General features: G+C 40.5%; 3 protein-coding genes across 5 annotated transcripts in view; 1 reads left to right on the plus strand and 2 right to left on the minus strand.

Moving 5' to 3' along the window:
* The window catches only part of fnbp1b (formin binding protein 1b), a 62,828-nt gene extending 61,456 nt beyond the window's left edge, over positions 1–1,372 (minus strand). The window contains exon 1 of the mRNA XM_023807830.2: positions 1,147–1,372. Coding sequence (XP_023663598.2) covers positions 1,147–1,170 — 24 coding nt within the window. The 5' untranslated portion in view covers positions 1,171–1,372. The remainder of the gene's footprint in view (positions 1–1,146) is intronic.
* A 2,112-nt stretch (positions 1,373–3,484) lies between these two features.
* Positions 3,485–8,209, plus strand: rexo4 (REX4 homolog, 3'-5' exonuclease). Of its 3 annotated transcripts, none has more exons than XM_023807962.2 (9): positions 3,485–4,044; positions 4,173–4,510; positions 4,781–4,933; positions 5,531–5,724; positions 5,854–5,942; positions 6,026–6,100; positions 6,193–6,267; positions 6,351–6,450; positions 7,309–8,209. In XM_023807962.2, exons 1-9 carry the CDS (start codon positions 3,835–3,837, stop codon positions 7,347–7,349), a joined length of 1,275 nt encoding a protein of 424 aa, XP_023663730.1. In that variant the 5' UTR covers positions 3,485–3,834; the 3' UTR covers positions 7,350–8,209. The 3 variants fall into 3 exon arrangements, with proteins under 3 accessions (XP_023663730.1, XP_023663728.1, XP_023663729.1); XM_023807961.2 differs by lacking the exon at positions 7,309–8,209 and having other exon boundaries at positions 3,493–3,585; positions 3,830–4,044; positions 6,351–6,750; XM_023807960.1 differs by lacking the exon at positions 7,309–8,209 and having other exon boundaries at positions 6,351–6,750.
* On the minus strand, positions 8,187–13,879 carry cacfd1 (calcium channel flower domain containing 1). The gene is made up of 6 exons (XM_023807965.2): positions 13,638–13,879; positions 13,108–13,263; positions 10,793–10,865; positions 10,176–10,301; positions 9,533–9,640; positions 8,187–9,136 (listed from the first exon to the last, which is right to left on the minus strand). Exons 2-6 carry the CDS (start codon positions 13,220–13,222, stop codon positions 9,046–9,048), a joined length of 513 nt encoding a protein of 170 aa, XP_023663733.1. The 5' UTR covers positions 13,223–13,263; positions 13,638–13,879; the 3' UTR covers positions 8,187–9,045.
* Positions 13,880–20,287: the final 6,408 nt, after the last annotated feature.

Below are 20,287 nucleotides of genomic sequence, written 5' to 3' on the forward strand. Positions count from 1 at the left end.
TTTGCCATCTATGGTGCCGGTCAGGCTGCGATGCTTCATGACTAAGATGCTTCTCCTCCAGCTCGAACGTTTATCATGGATTCGTTTCTTTTAAAAATTACAATTACTTTAGATTTTCAGATTGATGCCCCATTTAAATGTTATTCTATAGCCCATATATGACCTATGGTACAGAACTGTTTCCGTTGAAGTATGGGATTCATTTTCAATATAATCAGTCGATCATAAATAATTTTATAAATTACGAGTAATAATATTATATGAAATGATGCACTTAGCAAATACTAAAGAGATAAAGTAGTCTCCCTAGTATTTGCTACGTGTAACATTTGATATATTATGAAAAAGTAGTACAACTCCCAGTTAAGTGCTAGATGACATGACATTACTAGTTTATAAGTTTCGTCTACAATTTTGTTTCGTTTCTATATGGTTATTCTTTTGTTTAATAATTATTTTAGCCTACTGTCGTTTATTTTCAGATTATCTATAAAACGCAATAATTTCGCAGTTCCTCCGAAAGGTATTCGGCTACATTTAACGAAAAACGAGAGGTGCCTGAGTATCACCTTAATACAATGAATGAGACCAGGATAGTACTTAGTGACTTTGGTCATGCCATTAAAAAATATCGATTACCGCCTTATAAACCACATCGTATTTACGATTGCCCAGCTGTTTGGTTTTCAGTACAACTCACATTTCTCAGAAAATAACAGGAAATAGATGCTTAGTGTTATAACGCTTGGAATCCAAGAGCAAGAGATATGCAGGACTGTGCTGAAATCAAAATGAATTTTGCAAATAATAATGATTGATAAAAGTTTGGGTGAGTCGTGCATCTCGGTCAGACGCGATTCCGCGCGTATAAAGAGCCGCATTTGCCTGTTTATCATGACAGGCACGTTAAAGATGAGGTTGCGAGTAAGTGTCTGCCTTCATCCGTCCACGGCTACGTGATTAGAGGCTGCCTTCCACTCACTTGTAGCCACCCCTGAAAAACCTATGTCCCCATATTTGGCAAATCGATTTTGATAAGCAAAGAGTTCAGTTACAATCCCTCAACAAGGAATCGGTCAATAATACTGTGAATCTGCCATGTCCTAAAAATGAATACAAAACTCACATCATATATACTTGACTTACCCATAGCTCTATCCCCCAGCTCATGGTTTCAAAGCAATTTCCTGGTAATAATCCACTGTGTGCACGAGTGTTTCAGGACAGCCGCCGATCTGTGTTGAATTTTTTTGTACGCTCGCAAACGTTTCTCCCTATTATCTTGCTTCTGTGTGTAGGTCCTTCACCCCCTCATTCTGTGCTCTACAAAATGGCCAGGAGCAGCAGCATAATCTTCTGAGCGCGGCGCGGGTACGCGCTTCTAGCATCTGACAGCTGCACATGCGCGCTCCCGCAGCAGTAGAAAGCCGAGAGGCCAGTGGCGATTACTGTTCAAAAAGTGTGTTCTGCTGTGCCAGTTTACACATCGATATGTATGACTCCAAAATTGTGGGTTTTTGTTTTTCCTTTTATTTGAATGGTTTCGTCCTAAGTAGGACACGAATACCATTAGGCACGGTTAGCTTGATTAATGTAGGCTGCCGGTGACTGCTAAGTGTAAACTAAGCAATAGCATCCATGTTATATGAGGGCATAGTTTGACAAAATTAGTCATTTCAAATTCTATTACACGTTTTTAATTAAGAAGAAATCAATTTGTTTCGTATGTTTTGATGTGCTCATAGGGTGTGATTGTGTGTGAGTACAGGGCTGCCAACTTTGGTCAGCAGCCTGGCGTGAGATTTGCGGTTCGAGATAAGTCCGCACACTCATGAACACACATTTACATACCTGTAACACCTTATAAATAGTCTGTGGGGTTTGCTTTTGATGTAGCTAGTTTTAGGTTTATAATGGAAGACGTGAGAGTCAGAAAGCGTGGGTGTCATGCCAGATGCGTGAGATTTGGCAGACTTCTGTGTATGTGCTGTGATGGACTGGCATCCAGGGGTGGATGAATGCATAGGCTATGCTGCGCCATGGGCCCCCACCCCGCCTTGGTAAAAATGGGACGGCTGGTTACACAAAACCTGAGTGTCAATGCTGATGTAAACTTAGGGCCCATCAATTAATCCGTCTCTGGTAGTGTCCTATATCCTATAATCTATACCCCAGCCTTAGCTCTGTGTTTGAGTATATAGACTCCAGACCCCCTAAAATACCACCCACCACCACCGCCGTGACCTTGACTAAGCTTAAGGTTGTAAGATGGATGGATGATTAAAACCTTGTAAAACTGCAGGAAAATATCAAATGATAATTTTACATTATTTACCGTTTACCGTAATATTCTTGAGGCGTTATCTAGTCCCATCTGGTGGTCATGCTCTGCCACAGCATTCGATTAATCTGAATCAGCAGCCCATAATAATAATGAGCTCAAGAATGCTAAAGGGCTTGGAAAGATTGATGGCCTACATGTATTATGCATGTACTATAATGGCAATACAAGTGGCTGGTGTGTAGTTCAGTCGGTTAGGAGTCTGGCAGGCAGCACAGGGAATAAGGGCGTGGTATACACTCTGAACAGGATGTCAGTCCATCGCAGGCCACATAGGCTACATATGCACACACCCACACACATTAATGTTGAAATACTTCTCCTTTTTCATTATTATATTAGTATGGTTTTCAAATAATTTTATTTTCATTCGTTTTTTTATTTTTAATTAGTCATTTGGTTTTAAGAATGCATTAGTATTTTTATTTTTTTTATGTTTCCCGAGAAAATTATTACTTCTAGTTGACTTTTCATTTGATTTCAGTTTTAGTTTTCAGTGCTATGGTGCAAGCCATGACTAAGGTAGGTAGTTAAAAAGAGAAACATAAAAATGCATGGTCTCTAATATATGAGCTAGAAAACATACACCGCTAGTGAAATTAATGAGACATATAACTTCAAAAATATTCGTATTCGTATATTCAAATATACTGTACTGGCAAGTTTGAATAGAACAGAAAATAAATTTCTCTGCAAATATTCATTTTCCGGCCAGGTAATCTGTACAATATTGCAAAATTGCTAAAAAAAAGATTTAGGTAATATTTTATCGTTTTAAAATACAGTTTAAGACCTTAATTTCAGCTAAATTGATTTAATTCTTGTTTACATTTTTATGAGCACGGGATAACAGTTCTACACAAGGTACACGCTCTGTGCAATCCACGGACTCACAGTTCACCTATTTATTATTATTATTAGGCCTATTATTAGTGGTAGTAGTAGTAGTGATGGTGGTGATGTTAATATTTTCCTCCCAGAGGTTTGAAGATTAATAGACCAATATGTCAGTCTCTTGCCTAGCGCATACGATTTCACTATAATTACTACCCGTCTTCTCAGGATAAGTAATAGAAATATCATTACTATTTAAAAAGCGTTCACACGCATTATTTCAGTACCGTAAAATGTTTCCTGTGGGAACCTTTTAAACGCTGCACCACACGGATGTACTTCAGCTCACATGTGCGTTTTGGAAGAAGTACGCGAGTGAAGCATCTTGAGTAGATTTTAATACTGTACAGGTAATTAATATTTCGGGCTCTCCGGAGAAGATGTCATATTGAAACGATATTGTGTTACAGTAAAAAAAGTTAAAATTTAACTTAGTATTAACAGTTAAAGTGGTTTATTGTAAATATGTCATCACGAAATTTCGGTTAAGTCTGCTAACATTCTAATGTTCTCTCGAACCTCAAGAAAGGGCTTGATTTTGTACTGTTAGCGAAAATTCTAGGCTGTTGCACATCTAAAACATACATATTTTAGAAGCAATGTCCAAGGTGAAGGTGAAAAAAAAGAATTGTACTACGATTTCTACGACAATGCCACTTTCGGCAAAAAAGCATAAAAAGGCGAAGAGGAAAAAATACGAGGGAAAGGCTGTGAAAAATGCCGTAGAAGACGTGAAAATTAAGAGCAACGCTCTACTTCCACCGAAAGATTCCCAGCAATTTTCGACAAACTGGAAGAACCTACAAGAGGTAAAAATACCATCCCGTATACTGTACCATCCCGATTCGACACCAATAAGTAAATCTTCAGCTCAGTTCTGTATGCATTGTTCTTATTGTCTCTGTCCAGCTGTTTACATTTTTACTGTGATTTACAGGTATTAAAATTGAACACAAAGGTGCAAGAACAGGAATTTAAACGGCAAGACGGGAGCTCGATTTCAAATGAAAGCAAAGTTGAAGGGAAGCCCATAAAAGACATTCCAGCGAAGGGAACCAGTGCTCAATTAATAAAGGAAACGAAGAATGGGAAACAGCAAACAGCAAAAGATGGATTGCTTCCTGCATCGACCAAAAATGACAAATTATTTGTTCAATCTGAACAGTCGAACACACGGAAAAGGAAAAGCATCAATGGACAGACACCCATATACAATAACAGACAGCAAAACAAAAATAAGAGATTTCATCAGGAAGCCGAGAAGAAGCTAACAGAGTATGGGTCAAGTAGTATCGTTTTTATGATGACTGTGGTGCATTTTGGATATAAATGCTAATCAGTCAGATACCTTTGGACTTGCCAACTAATGAACGGATGGTGTAATGGTACTGCTAGACTGTCAGTTGCCTTTCATTTATTGTACAAGCAACATGCATTAATTTGAAGATGTGCATTTCCTTGCATCCATTTGTTAAAAGTGTGTATTTTAGCATTGAAACTAATTGCAACCACATATGTCTTCTTATTTTCATGACATTTGCTCAGAGATGACATCTGGTTTGATGACGTAGATCCAGATGATATTGAGGCTGCTGTGGGAACAGGTGCTGCTGATATAGTTCGCAGCCGGCAAAGATCGAGGAGGACAGATCAGAAGTCTATAGAAAGCAGTCTTGTAAAATGCAGGGCTTTTGACGGGTAAGTGTCACCTATATTAATACTGTAATAGTAATAGGTGCATTGGTTACTGTAAAAGCTGATTTATTCTGTGTAGAATCTGCCCAGATTGTAGCCAGTCACATGACCTATTCTTCGTTACATTTCTGAGAAGGTGCGTGTCAGACTACGGCATAGGGTATTGGGTAGAGTACTGCGTAGGATATGGGGTTACCTAGGCCTATGGTACTGCGTAAGGTATGGGATAGGGTATGTGGCTGTGCGGCTACTTATGGTGTAGGGTACAGGGTAGGGTATACAGCTACGCATACCTATGCTGTACCGATGCTGTAGATTTTGTACCGAAGTATAAATCAGCCTTAAATTGCCAAGAGTGTGTACCCTGTGATGGACTGGAATCTCATGCCCATGAAAGTACAAAACAAGCGTTAAATGACATTAAAAACTGAAATGCCTAAATATTTCCCCTGTTCTTTTAGGAATTCTGTAATGTATATTAAAAAAATAATACATGTATTTTACTTCTGACTTGGAACTAGTATATGCAACATTACTTGTCTGTTTTAGTAAGGGAGATGTATAGATATTGACAATTTTTTTTAAATTCTGTTTATGAAGGCTGACAAAAGCGGTGGCCATGGACTGTGAGATGGTTGGAGTTGGGCCTGAAGGGCAGGACAGCATAGTAGCCAGAGTCTCAATGGTGAATCAGTTCGGGAAGTGTGTTTATGACAAATACGTCAAGCCCACCGAACGAGTGACCGACTACAGAACACACGTTAGTGGTATTCGTCCGCAGGATATAAAGAATGGTGAGCAATGGGAGAATGTGCAAACGGTTATCTATTAAAGAATTACTTGTATGAGAGTAATTTCTGTGTGGAACAGAACTACAGTGCACAAAAAATAATTTTGTCTCTTTTTTTTTTTATGAATTACAGGGGAAGATGTCAAAACTGTTCAGAAAGAAGTTTTAGAGGTTTTAGAGGGAAGAATTCTCGTGGGCCACGCCATTCATAATGACCTCAAGGTATACTGCTGTTATTGTTAGTGTTTGTGCAAGAATACAATAATCTTAAACAATTTATGGGAGTCACTGTCTTTCTCTGGCAGATCTTGCTTCTGGATCACCCCAAAAAGAGAATCAGGGACACGCAGAAGTACAAGCCGTTCAAGTCTATCGTGAAGGTTGTACCAGGAGAAGGGCATGAGGAAGAGGGGGGAATAAACGATTCATTTGTCAAATAGATCTAACATCTTTTTTTTCTCTCATCCTACAGAGTGGTCGTCCCTCACTTAAGCTTCTCTGTGAGAAGATACTCAATGTCAAAGTTCAACAGGGTGAACACTCTTCTGTAAGAACTTTTGCACATTTTTACTTTCTTGAGAGAGTGGAGCATGCGTTCTGTGTTCTGAAACCCTGTGCCACATGTTGCAGGTACAAGATGCCCAGGCGACGATGCGACTCTATACGTTAGTGAAGAAGCAGTGGGAATTATCGATAAAGGAAGGATACAGAAACGGCGCTGTGGACAAGTGTAAGAGAACACCAAGACCTTCTACTAAGAAAAAAAATGCCTAAAAACTCTCACAAACTCCAACCTGGAGCCTGGAACTATGTTCATTTTCTGAAGAGTGTTTCCACATAATTTGGTTTCTTTGATCGTAGAAACACAATCCCTGAATATCTGTCATGGTACCAGATTGCCAATTCAGACTTGTCCCTACCTGAAATATGCAAGCTTTCAGAAAGCAGTTTTTTGGAAATTTGTGCAGATATTTCAGTAGTTTTGTATTAATAAATTAGTATCAATAAATTTTAACTTGAGGAACGGTGACGAGGTGAAAAGTCATGGCTCCTTGTTTGGTGGCTTGGTGAAGGAGAGTGCTCAGAAACCTGTAGCAGAGGGCAAGTGGAACCATTCTGACTGCCATAGACATTTCTGTCAACCCAGATGTGTATGAAATTTTAATTCAGATTCAAATTCAGAGTCCTTTATCGCCAAGGGGAAATTCTTGTGTGGAATTAGTCATTCAAATGCATGGCAAAAGCACACAGACGACCCCGGATGTAGTGCCAGCCCATCGCAGGGTCTATACAAATGCCATCCACACCTACAGACAGTTTGGCAACTCCAGTTATTACAAAAACATGGGGAGAACATCCAGAATCCTGGCAGAGACTTGACCCCAGGTCCAAGAGGTATGAGGCAACAGTGCTAACCACTGCCCCACCATGCCGTCCATAGAGCATCTCATTAACACCAAACTTAACCATTAACTAGTACCAGAGAGTTGGATGAGACAGGCTAGCCTTCGCTCCTCGTGCATCGAGCCTTGCACACTCATGTCCCCGTTGCCAGTTCACCAGCTGTTCCTTGGACCACTTTTGGTAGGTACTGACCACTGCATACTGGGAACACCCCACAAGAGCTGACCCACAAGACCTGCTGATTTGGAGGCGCTGATCCAGTTGTCTGGCCATCACAATTTGGCCCTTGTCAGAGTCGCTCAGATCCTCAGCCTTGCCCATTTTTCCTGCTTCCTCTTATCAGGTATGATGATGTTGCACAGCAACATGAAACTAAATCAGAAATATAGCAAACTGGTGGGATAGTCTTACTACCTGGTTCAGTTTGGTAATGGACCTGGTTAAGAAGGGTGTGATGGGTTGTGTGTAAAGTTACCATCCTCCAGGGTAGGTAGCTGGGTCCCCATGATTATGATGATGATAAATATGCCATCAATGTCTTAAATGTGCTTCGTTTGAATGATTAAGTAAACTCCTGTGTGAAATTCTAGAAAAAGCAGCTACACGCTGCATTTAAAGCATTTGTTGAAGTGATGGTCACAACAGAACAGCTGCGTAATTTAACAGGCAAATGCAGATATTCAGGATATATTCATCAGTCCGTGACAAATCAGCTGATCGTTCCACGTCCTCAATGATGAGGCTTTGCTGTTACAAATAACATTTAGTGGAATGTTCATTTGTCCATGATTAAGCAGTTTTTGCATATTTTTGCATATATTATTGTTTAAACTTCCAAATATCGCTGTAAAATGTATAAACACCTACAAATAGCATGCAAAGAATGAATAATGTTTAATACAGTGAAAAGTCTGGAAACACCTGCATGACTTGAAGACATTGGTTAAGATGAACTTTTCAGTCTTTTGTATTGAATGTGTTCTTCATACTAGGACTAGATTGTGTACATTGACATGGAGCAAACTGGGGCAAATCTGGCAATAAGAACAGTATCTGAAAATATTAAATCACAGCTGCGTCTTTTACAGTAGTGAATGTTTGTCCAGTGCTTTCCCACTAAATGGACGCGGCATTTTATTGAAGAAACACTACACACAAACACACAAGATTCCCTGAATTGATTTTAAAAAGTTGTGCCACATCTGGCTTAAGCAGACACAATCCCAGTGGTTTACTCAAGCAAAGAATAATTAAAAACCAATGAGCACTTTGAGATTAAAGAGTAGAATGGCCAGTGATGTCATCCAGCTGTTAGTTCTAACAACACACTGGACTTTACCACTGGCTGTTCAGTCACGTTATCAAGCAAAAACACTGAAAAAGTTCCATACTTAGAAATCACTTATTCATGCATTCAGACATCATTAGAATGAGATGTTATAGCAGTTAGTATTCTGGTGATAAATAAGCATTTAACTAACTGTACATGCACTTTTTCAAATCAATCCCCAACAGAGTGGGTCCAATGGGAAACTTTTCTAGTACCGACAACTGAAAATGTTGCTAGGGTTATGAACGATTACTGTGATTAACATCCTCAATATTCAATTACTATCAAAATATTTCTTGCATTTTCTTATTAATCTTTTCTTTCTATTCTATTATTTTCAGTGTCTTTGGATAAAATCACAGTATACCTGACCACTCACAAAATTAAAGAAAAAAAAAACTTAAAGACAAGTTTTCACATTTGATAACATTTCGGGAAAAGACAAAACTATTTTGGAAAATAATTTAAAATAATATAATAAAACCGACATAGAGAACATAATCCATGTGATTCCATAAAACAGGTAACTATGATCAGCAGCTGAAAGAGAAGAGAAGGTGCATTTCGGTTCTGGATTTTGGGTGGGAAAAGTTACTGGGCCTCCCAGCTAGTGGTGCCTGTCAGCTTCTCCTCGTCACCCTGCTTTTGGTGCTGGAGGCGGGCGTAGCCCACACCGTCCCCCCTGGAGGAGGTGTTAAGGAAAGGAAAAAAGGAAAGGAAAAGAAAATGATGGCATGAACAGCTAATATTGATTCCCACTATCGCCACTCTAGTATGGCTGTAAATTGTCGTTACTCAGAGATTTTACCAAAATATGACAAAATATTAATGTTTTACTAGTTTAACAGAAAACTGTAGCTAAACAAATTTAATAGATACCTTAGATTCTTACAAATTACAATTCTTTTTTAGAATAAATCTTACTTGAGGCAACATTCTTTTATAAAGATCCATACAGAACACAAATTAGGTGTTGGAATTCAAAACACACTCCGCTGTAAAATTATCAGGCAACGTTTGTAATTACAAATCATTTATCTTTTTTCTGACAAAAAAAAAAGTGTGATAAAAATCTTACTTCTTGCCCAGCGAAGCCAATCCGTATAGGACCCCTGTTGCAAAGGCAATTGCATTTCCGAACAGCGTAGTAAGGGACAGCCTCAGAAAGACAGGGAAAAGTGCCATCCTATCCAGACACAACAGTAAACGTTAGCCTGAATGATGAGTGAATCACTGGCATTATGACCATGATGTCAAAAAACAACACACCTGCAGAGACCCAAAATATATAAAAACCCCTTGTCTGAGTCATCATAAAGGGTTACTCTGTAGGCTTAAGAAGTTACTTAATCTGAACTGTTCCTCCAATAGTCCAAAATAGTCTGTAAATCAATGCTTCCCAACCTGGTCCATGGGGACCCGCAGACAGTCCATTTTTTTGCTCCATTCAAGTTCTATGCCAGACAGTCCACATTTTTGTTCCCTCCCAGCTCCCAGCCAGAAAGTCCACATTTTTGCTCCCTCCCAGCTCCCAGCCAGAAAGTCCACATTTTTGCTCCCTCCCACCTCTCGGGTAAATGACACATACCTTACATATATACTCACTCTCACTCTCTCTCTCTCTCTCTCGCACACGCACACACAAACACGTACTGAATATATAGGTAAATGACAGTTAAGCACAAACATGGAAATGTCTACAAAAACAGCCGTAGCCTCACCCGCAGTAGAAGAAAGCTTTCTGCCAGGGCTTGAGCTTGTCGGCACGGGCTGCCACCGCGTTGGCAAACTCGATAAACTGACAGCAGAAGGGGACCTCACACAGGAACAGCACACAGGCATTCAGGCTGGGGAGCAGAAAGGGAACCATTACATCACTGCCAGCGCTGAGGGCACCCTGGGGGTTCAATGGGGGTTCAATGGGGGTTCAATGGGGGTTCACTGGGGATTCAGTGGGGGTTCAGTGGGGGTTCAGTGGGGGTTCAGTGGGGGTTCACGAGTGAAAGGTGGAGCGCATCCCCGACACCTGGCAGTATCCAGGGGTGTGATCTGAAACTCCCCACACTTCCTATAAATTTTCATTAACTGAATGAGTGTGAATGTATATATCAGTAGGCAAATCTTGCATATGAATTTACTTAGTATAGAATATGCTACATCTTTTAGTATATATATATATATAACCCATTTATTTATAGAAGTCAAGGTATCATGGTAATTGCACTAATATAAAATGATTTGAGTGCTTTCTCAGTTTGACACCATTACAGTAGTATAGCATTAGCTTTGCATCAGTGGTAATGTATGTTTGTACTGAGAGTGCAGGATCTGTACTTACATCATCCACGCGCCTGCTGCGATGCTGAAGGGGTTGATAGAGACACAGCTCCATATTCCAGTAATAGCACAGGCTGTCGGGGTGGGGGGGGGGGTCGAGACATGACAATATTGTCAATAATCCAGTTAAGTGATTTCCAGGTAAAATGTGATAAAGCAAACAGTGCTCATCTTATGATCAACAAGACAAGTCTATTTGGCTATAAAAATAATACGCAGATGTTTGGCAGCAACAACAAGGCTGTACTCAGCAAAACCCATCTTGTAATGGAAGTGCATTATTTTGAGAAATTCAGTATTGCTGAAATAGAATTTGTACCTGACCGACAACCCAAAAAGCTGCATGTTGTCTTCTCATATCAGCATTTAAAAACCTCAATTCCAAAAAACTTTGGATAGTATGTAAAATTAAATAGTTTTTTATAATCATTTTCACACTTGTCTCAATATCCTGTCCACTTTATCATAACTCTTCACACAGTATGATTCACAAAACACACCTGAGCACACCAGTCAACCATTGGTGCAAAATGCACTTCAGCCAACCAAACACTTCATACTTCACCCAAACGTGATTGATGCTGCCATAACTATAGCATATGCTCACTCACATAAGACTACTGTGTCATTCATTGTATCATCGACTAAAAAACACAAACTGAAGCGTTGCAAAATACATACATTTCTGTCCTCTATTTTTGCAGTTTAGTGTTGCAATGCAAAATAAAACATATACAACAGTAACAGTGAAAAAAAAATCTCTTCAGTAACAATCAACATTTTATTGGTAACACTTTACTTGATGGGACACAAATAGTAAGAACTCAGTTACTACTGAAGTACAAATCATGAACAAATATAGTCTCTAGTTGAGATAAAAGATGCATCATGATTCATTAATGATGAACAAACATGAGACCAGTATGTAGCTAAGACTTAGTTTGTGGGTAATTAATACATAAGTAGTAGAATAATACTATAATATCTTGTAGTTGTACAGAATTTCGCTGGTGTTGAACATTGATTGAGGGAGGTATTCATGAAGTGGTGATTGAATGCATTTTGTATCAAAGCAATGCAAAACTATACTCAGTTTAGTTCACATAATATATGCACCATATCAGTAGACTAAGCATTTTGAAAAAGGCGAAATGGCATTGAGACAAGTCTGAAAAGAATTGTAAAAAATTGTTAAAATAAAAGCAGTGATTTATAAATCCTCTTTGACCCGACTTAAATCTTGCAAACAGCATGATGGTTAATGATACACATAATATAAATGCTGCTAGTTCACATCCCAAAATGATTCCTGCAGTTGTAACCATTGATCCAGGTGTCATAACTGCTCAGCTAAATTATCCAGTGTGAATACATATAACTGAACAGTTTTACAGGAAGTTTCTGTCTACTCTATGAAAAGGAGATGCCTAAACTGCATAGATTTTGACAAGTTCTTGTCAAAGCATGTGCAGATTGTTCAAATTCTATCATAAGGATTTAATGAAATTAGACACCGGTTTAAGCTTTCTGGTGCCAGAACTAACCTTCCCCTGGAGCATGGCTACTGTCGTTACCAGGGCAAATATGAATGGAATGGAAGGGACATTACCTTCTGTGATACCAGTGAAGAACTCACAGGAGGGTCAGAGTAGATGAAAGAATTAACAAAACTCTAAATTATAAAGTGGATTTCTGTAACGTTTTGATAACCTTGTCGTGTTTTTATTTAAAGCACAGAGATTGGTCAGTCTGCTGTCTAAATACATACATGTAACAGTACTTTTATTACAAAATGTCTTTCGATTACTTTAACTTCAGGGGCGCAGAAAACCTGATTAACTTATTTAATGCGTGCAAATCTACAGTTTCGTTTATGCAATTTTACAACTTCTCGATGCCAAAATCTTTACAGATTAGAGATGTCACTGTTTTGTCCAAAGTACATTTAATTAAAAACTTTCATTCTAAACACATCTCCAGTTACGCCTATCACATGAGTTTAACAGTACAATTCATTCGTTGTAAAACGAAAACAAAGAAACAAACAATCATTCTGCCTTTAAGAGACAATGCAGTAAGCCTCTGAACTAAATTACAGCTCTCAAAAGGAGTACATATAATTTTCATATAGTGATATACCAAAAACGTATTCAAGAAATGACGGTGTCAAGCTTCAGTAAACAGCTTTTTGTGCATTTAGCATAATTATTATTTGGTTTAAAAAGAACAAGCAGTGCTTTGTCACGTAAGTGAGAACATATCAGTTTATATACGGCATTGCAAATAACGGCAGTGCCACAGCGACGCCATACTCACATACACCGCCGAGGACCCCCGCAATCTTGCACATCCATCTATACCACCAGGACATGCCGTCGTTGTCTGTGTCCATGGCTTTGTTGCCAGCGGCTGATTGATCCTCCGAGCTCATTGTACTGCGGCACTTTATTCTTTATTACTATGCTGTGTAACCTACAGCCAGTAACAAAACAACAATCCCAGGGACGCCGGAAAATTCGTTCCGTTCAGATAAAAAATATTATAGTTAACAGTTTGATCGCAAAGCCTATGACACGCAGTATACAGTATTTATTTCCTAATGCTACTCGTATGGCAGCTGCCTACTGTCACAGTCGCACAGATTAGAAAGCCTTCAATATTCCAAACTGTCCCTTACCTAAGTTCTCAACCGGCTACGCTGTTCCTCGTCATTTTATTAACACATGACGAGCAAAATGTCACAATTATATACCACGATCTAGTTATGACAGTAATTAATTCTCAATTCTCGATCTCTTCGTGCTTCCACCCAGCTGATGCACAGCTGACGTGGACAAGGTACATACGTTTAGCAGAGCACGCTGTTCTTAGTCTCAGTGATATAACGCCAGATACTGGTATATTATGTCTATCTACATATTGGCACAAACTTTAATTTTACATAAAATATTCTTAATCAATTAATGAATCCAGATCATTCCTTTTTAAAACTTGTTAGGGTGTTCGTTGAAAATGCTCATTCTTTGTTCAAGCAACCGCAGTGCATTGTGGGTGAGACTAAAATAAGTACGTCATTATGTGAAGACCCCCGGGTATCTCCGGGGTTCCTTTCCCATAACGTCCCCCAGAACATGCTTTATTCCTTTTACAGACTCTGCTACACGAAGACATTTAGACGTATGCATGCCAGTGTATTTTTTAAATAATTATTTTCTATTCAATGGAAGTGGTCTCCCTCAGTTACTTGAAGCTCCGTGCGGGAAAGGTTGCCAAGGCAACAGCGCCGAATTACTTATAACACTTTATAAGGCTTTACTCTGCAGTATCGTCACTTCGCCTTTAGACATCAACACGTCTGACTGTTCCCTGTCTGAAAGCCAGAAAAATCAAAATCGGCTTTGCCTTGGTGGTGAAATTATTTTTTTCACTCTAAGAATTCAGCATTAGTCAAGAGCAAAATAAAATCTCACCTGTTCACTCATTCAGTCATTTACTAATGCCACCATATGAATTGCATGGTTTATGTCTTAATAAAAAAGACGTACTTTTGACAAGTTATAGTCATAAGTTATTCTGATCAAAAAGAATGATGTCGTGAGGCATCTGACCAATCCTACTACTACATGTATTTATATTATAGTTTTGTGAATCTAAAGTATTTTAGTAAAGTATTTTAAAGTAAAGTATTTTATTTAATAAATAAAATAAAGAAAAAAGTAACTTCAGTTATATTTCAGTTCCAGCTGTTAAGATGTGATTGCGATGACATGGCCTACACAGACTGACTTTTCTGTTTCAGGGAGTAAAAGTTTATCATATTTATATTTCTATTTATTTAGCAGAGCTGTTACGCACAAATTTGCATATTCACAGTTCAGCACTGCAGTTCTCTTTACTTTTGCAACTGCATAGGTATAATTTCATAGATTCAATACAGGTACTTACAGTTGGATATAACAGGAGTCCTCTCTGTACTGAACCTACAGTCATACAATAACGATAAGTATGTTTTGTTGTCTTTCCAGAACATGTTGTACATGAATGGAACAAAATGAGGTACTCAGGTCTGGTTTAGTAACAATAATAAAATAGAAATTAAATGCAAACAGCCATACAATAAATAAAATGAGGTATAATAATAATAATAATAATAATAATAATAATAAATAGAATAATGACATTTAGATAAGTAACATTAGAGAATATAACAATCGATATAAAGTGAGCAAGTGTGAGTGTAGTAGAGATTATTGAGGTCTGTGCACAATAAAGTACATGTGTTACTGGTTGTCGAAGCAGTAACGTGTGTGTCCAAAATCACAGTAATCATCAGCACTGAGGTTAACTATCGCAGCAATGCCCTGACATTTATCACTGATGATTAGCAGCGTTGTAACATGAGTGAGAATTCAGGGAATTCATAGCAAGTGCCAAACTGCAGAAGTTAACAACTGCAGTGATGCCCTGGTGTGTAATATGATAGTAGTCCTACTAATAACTCTTTTACCGAGACGCAGAGTTTATCAATCTCACGGCCTCTGTGAAAAAGCTGTTCCTCGGTCTGGAGGTTCTGGTCCAGATGCTGTGTGGCCTCCTGCCCCGTAGACGGATGTGAGTACTGAGGTACCAAGGCCAGTGTACTTCAGCCACTTCAAGAATTAGAGGCGTTATGCAATAAAATGACATGAATAGTAGGGAGGCACACATTGCCCAAAGTTCAGCATTTGTACCATTCTCCTATTGTTGTGTCAAATTATCCAAAAGGACTTATGTATATATTCTATATTTTCGCAGGTATATTTTTTCAGTGGTTTTTTATTAACCATTTATAAAATAACTCAGGAAGCATGTGAGTGATGCGGTCCTTGCTGTTGGTCTTAGTGTTGCCCGCGTGTGACATGACTATTATAAGAAATGTTTAATGCTTACTTGATAACTTGCTGCCATCTGCTGACTGTAAGTGGGAATTACATGTTGGCTGAACGTGACTGGCTTCATTGCACAAGGGAAGTGTTAAATCTGGGTGACAGCTGCAGAGACAGCTGTAGAAAACTTGCTAGTGACATCTCAGGCTCCTCTGGGTCGCTGCTAGTGACATGTCAGACCCCTCTGGGTTGCTGCCAGTGTGTGTGTGTCCCTGTATGTGTGTGTGTGTGTGTGTGTGTGCGTGTGTGTGTGTGCATGTTTATGTGTGTGTGTGTATGTGTGCATGTGTGTGTGTGTGTGTGTGCATGTTTACGTGTGTGTGTGTGTGTATATGTGTGCATGTTTACGTGTGTGTGTGTATATGTGTGCATGTTTACGTGTTTGTGTTTGTATGCATGTTTATGTGTGTGTGTGTGTGTGTTTGTGGGTGCCCTGCAATGGCTTGGCACCCCATGCTGGGTCATTCCTTGCCTTTCACCCATAGCTTTGCACTTGCACCTTTTCAATGAACTTGTCAAGTACATCTGGTACAGTAATAAACATGAGAGTGCTTAGCGATCGTAGCCCTTCACACTAGCAGAAATGAAATTGGAATTAGGATAATGGAAAATTAAAGACAAAATAGATTTCAAGGTGCAGCCTTTTGATAAGATTGCTGTTAATGGACACATTCTGTCACCAGAAGATGGTAGTGTTGTACATATCTGGGTTGGTGAGATCTGAATTTGCTAATGTTTATTTTATGATTATCAATCCATTTTCTAACCACTTATCCTTGTTGTGGGGGGAGGGGGGCTGGAGCCTGTCCCAGGCAGCATAAGGCACAAGGCTGGGGTACACCCCAGGCAGGATGGTAGTCCATTGCAGGGAACATACACACACACAGAATATGGCCAATTTAGAAACACCATTTAGCCTACTGGTGTGCCTTTGGACCGTGGAAGGGAACTGGATCAGCAAGACACAGACAGACCCTGAAAAACTCCACAAACACAGAATCGGATTTAAACCCTCATCCCCAGAGACGTGAGCTGACAGTGCTAACCACCATTTCATTTATCTAATAGGGAAACAGCATAACTACAGTATGCATTATTGAACAAAATTAGAAACAGCGGGGCTACTATTTAGCATCTCAAACTGCAGGCTGCCAAAGTCAGTTAGGTAATCTAGTAGAAACAGTACATTAATGATTTATTCTACCCAAAGTCTCTCCACAATGGTTAATGTAGGTGAGTAAAAGGCAGTAATTACAGCTGTAAATACTGTTGAGATGAAGGTGATCGAAGCCAAGAAACCTGAAAGGATTTATCCACTGAAAGGTCAGGAGCACAGATAAGCTGTGGGTGAGGCGGGTTTTATGGCAGACTGCCTTTTTTTGGGCCAAAGAACTCTGACTTGAGGTCAGGTGGCCTCAACTCTGGAGCAGACTGTACTGTAAAACCCAAGAAAACCTGCTCCAAATTTTTACTGATTTGGTGATTTCACTCCTATATAAATAAATAAGGAAAAAACTATATGGCCCTGTCATACTGTGACCTTTTTAATATCAGACTATTTAATCTGCCTGCACACTAACTGTATCTGTGCTTTGGAGCTTGTTAACATAGATCAGCAGATTATGGATCCTTTATAATCGCACAATGAGCAGTGAGTGAAAGGGTCACAAGGGGCACCATTCACCAACATAACTGTATGAGCAGCGAGTGAAAGAGTCACAAGGGGCACCATTCACCAGCATCACTGTATGAGCAGCGAATGAAAGGGTCACAAGGGGCACCATTCACCAGCATCACTGTATGAGCAGCAAGTGAAAGGGTCACAAGGGGCACAATTCACCAACATCACTGTATGAGCAGTGAGTAAAAGGGTCACAAGGGGCACCATTCACCAGCATCATTGTATGAGCAGCAAGTGAAAGGGTCACAAGGGGCACAATTCACCAACATCACTGTATGAGCAGCGAGTGAAAGTGTCACAAGAGGCACCATTCACCAGCATCACTGTATGAGCAGTGAATGAAAGGGTCACAAGAGGCACCATTCACCAGCATCACTGTATGAGCAGTGAGTAAAAGGATCACAAGGGGCACAATTCACCAACATCACTGTATGAGCAGTGAGTAAAAGGGTCACAAGGGGCACAATTCACCAACATCACTGTATGAGCAGCGAGTAAAAGGGTCACAAGGGGCACCATTCACCAGCATCACTGTATGAGCAGTGAGTAAAAGGGTCACAAGGGGCGCCATTCACCAGCATCACTGTATGAGCAGCAAGTGAAAGGGTCACAAGGGGCACAATTCACCAACATCACTGTATGAGCAGTGAGTAAAAGGGTCACAAGGGGCACCATTCACCAGCATCACTGTATGAGCAGCAAGTGAAAGGGTCACAAGGGGCACAATTCACCAACATCACTGAATGAGCAGCAAGTGAAAGGGTCACAAGGGGCACAATTCACCAACATCACTGTATGAGCAGCAAGTGAAAGGGTCACAAGGGGCACCATTCACCAGCATCACTGTATGAGCAGCGAATGAAAGGTTCACAAGGGGCACCATTCGTCAGCATCACTGCAATCAACAGTTTCACAGCAGCAGTGATGTAAGGATGAAGAAGCTACAGCCACTCATCTTCCTCCTCTAAGATAAAATAAATGGGTTGTTTAATGCACTGTACTGAAATTTGCTATGATAAGGAAGGGACGATATACAACATTCTAAACCTGCATCGCAGCCAGTTACATGACTGTTTTGCAAGGTGTTTTCAAACATTTTAACATTTCAAACATTTACCACTTTTAATTCAATAAAGCCCAGAATCAGCATTAACATTACTGCCCAGACACATCTATTTTTATACATATATGTGCGAATTCTGTTCATGGTGTGTTTGTAACTGAGGCACAGAGGTCACAGACTATTCTGGACAATGCAGTTCTGATGCTGGGAAGTAGCAGCGTGGACATGAACAGCTCAGCCAGTGTGTAAGTAAGTGAAATCAACAACAAACATCTCTGGGTATGGGGGGGTAGCTGTGGCGAAGCAGCATTACAGACCATTAGCCATTCATTCTCTCTCTCTCTCTGTCTCTCTCTCTCTACCTTTCCGTGGCTGCAGCAGCGCCCAGGAACTGGCAAAGGCCTACCTTCTCCCGGAGCTCTCCTGTCGTCGTCTGCACTTTCCAGTGGTTGCTTGCATAACCTGTCTGCTAAGCGCAATCTCAGCATGCTGTCTACTGTGTGGGACAATGGAAAAGGTCACCTCTCTGTCCCCAGAAGAGCACCACAACATAGAGCATAAGCCTGTACAACAACAGGACACAGTATGTCACAAAACAGTTAATGTGGCATGTGAACAAAGGCAATCCCATCTGGAACAAATCAATAGAAGGGTTAGTACAACACTAATGGCAGATAATTTTGATGATGGTCATGGGAGTAATGTGTCACGAAATACAGAGCATCGAGCCCTGCTGCATATAGTGCTATGTAGCTGTAGGCCAGAGTGCCCATGCTGACCCCTGTCCACCATCAAGAGTGACTACAAGGGGGATGCAAACATCAGAACTAGGCCCTGTCACAGAGGGTTCAGGAATACCGGCGGCCCTGTCACAGAGGCGTCAGGAATACCGGTGGCCCTGTCACAGAGGGTTCAGGAATACCGGCGGCCCTGTCACAGAGGCTTCAGGAATACCGGCGGCCCTGTCACAGAGGCTTCAGGAATACCGGTGACCCTGTCACAGAGGCGTCAGGAATACCGGCGGCCCTGTCACAGAGGCGTCAGGAATACTGGTGACCCTGTCACAGAGGCGTCAGGAATGCCGGCGGTCCTGTCACAGAGGCGTCAGGAATGCCGGCGGTCCTGTCACAGAGGCGTCAGGAATACCGGTGACCCTGTCACAGAGGCGTCAGGAATACCGGTGACCCTGTCACAGAGGCGTCAGGAATACCGGTGACCCTGTCACAGAGGCGTCAGGAATGCCGGCGGTCCTGTCACAGAGGCGTCAGGAATGCCGTTGGTCCTGTCACAGAGGCGTCAGGAATAGCGGTGGCCCTGTTATAGAGGTATTGGGAATACCGTTGCCTATCTACTCACAGTGTCAGACACCCACTGCCCTGAAGGTCACACTCACAATATGGTCAGAACAAACAGCTGATTGATGCGACACACAATGCACTCTCAGTTAAAGCCAAGGAAATATGAATCCTCATCATTCTCCAGTCCCTAATGACTGCTAAGCAGCCGATTTGCAGAAATAACCCCTCACACATTCATGACATCTGAAAGGCTGGAATTTGAAAGGGGCACAAATGAAATGTGACCATTTTGATTCTGTTCATCAACACTTCAGTACAGCCTTGATCTGAAAAGAAATGTAGTTTCTCAAGAAGAAAGAAAGAAAATAGGATTAGTCATCCATTGCTGTCACATCAAAAGCAGCACTTACGCGTTTGTGTCACTGCTTGTCATTTTCCCCAGATGAGCCTCTGCTTCCCTCATTCTTTAATAATCATGTTTTGTTTACTGGGCAGTCACTGCTGCAGACATTACACAGCTCTGGGGGTG

The sequence above is a fragment of the Paramormyrops kingsleyae genome, chromosome 7, assembly GCF_048594095.1.
Source record: "Paramormyrops kingsleyae isolate MSU_618 chromosome 7, PKINGS_0.4, whole genome shotgun sequence".
Taxonomy (NCBI): Eukaryota; Metazoa; Chordata; class Actinopteri; order Osteoglossiformes; family Mormyridae; genus Paramormyrops; species Paramormyrops kingsleyae.

Bases quoted from the DNA above. Each gene is read 5' to 3' on its own strand.
- rexo4 (XM_023807960.1), top strand. From the start codon at position 3,835: ATGTCCAAGGTGAAGGTGAAAAAAAAGAATTGTACTACGATTTCTACG. The intron at 5,725-5,853 runs GTGAGCAATGGG...TATGAATTACAG, and splicing joins TCCGCAGGATATAAAGAATG to GGGAAGATGTCAAAACTGTT. The intron at 6,268-6,350 runs GTAAGAACTTTT...CACATGTTGCAG, and splicing joins AACAGGGTGAACACTCTTCT to GTACAAGATGCCCAGGCGAC.
- cacfd1 (XM_023807965.2), bottom strand. From the start codon at position 13,222: ATGAGCTCGGAGGATCAATCAGCCGCTGGCAACAAAGCCATGGACACA. The intron at 10,866-13,107 runs GTGAGTATGGCG...CCACCCCGACAG, and splicing joins GGGGGTCCTCGGCGGTGTAT to CCTGTGCTATTACTGGAATA. The intron at 10,302-10,792 runs GTAAGTACAGAT...TCTGCTCCCCAG, and splicing joins GCAGCAGGCGCGTGGATGAT to CCTGAATGCCTGTGTGCTGT.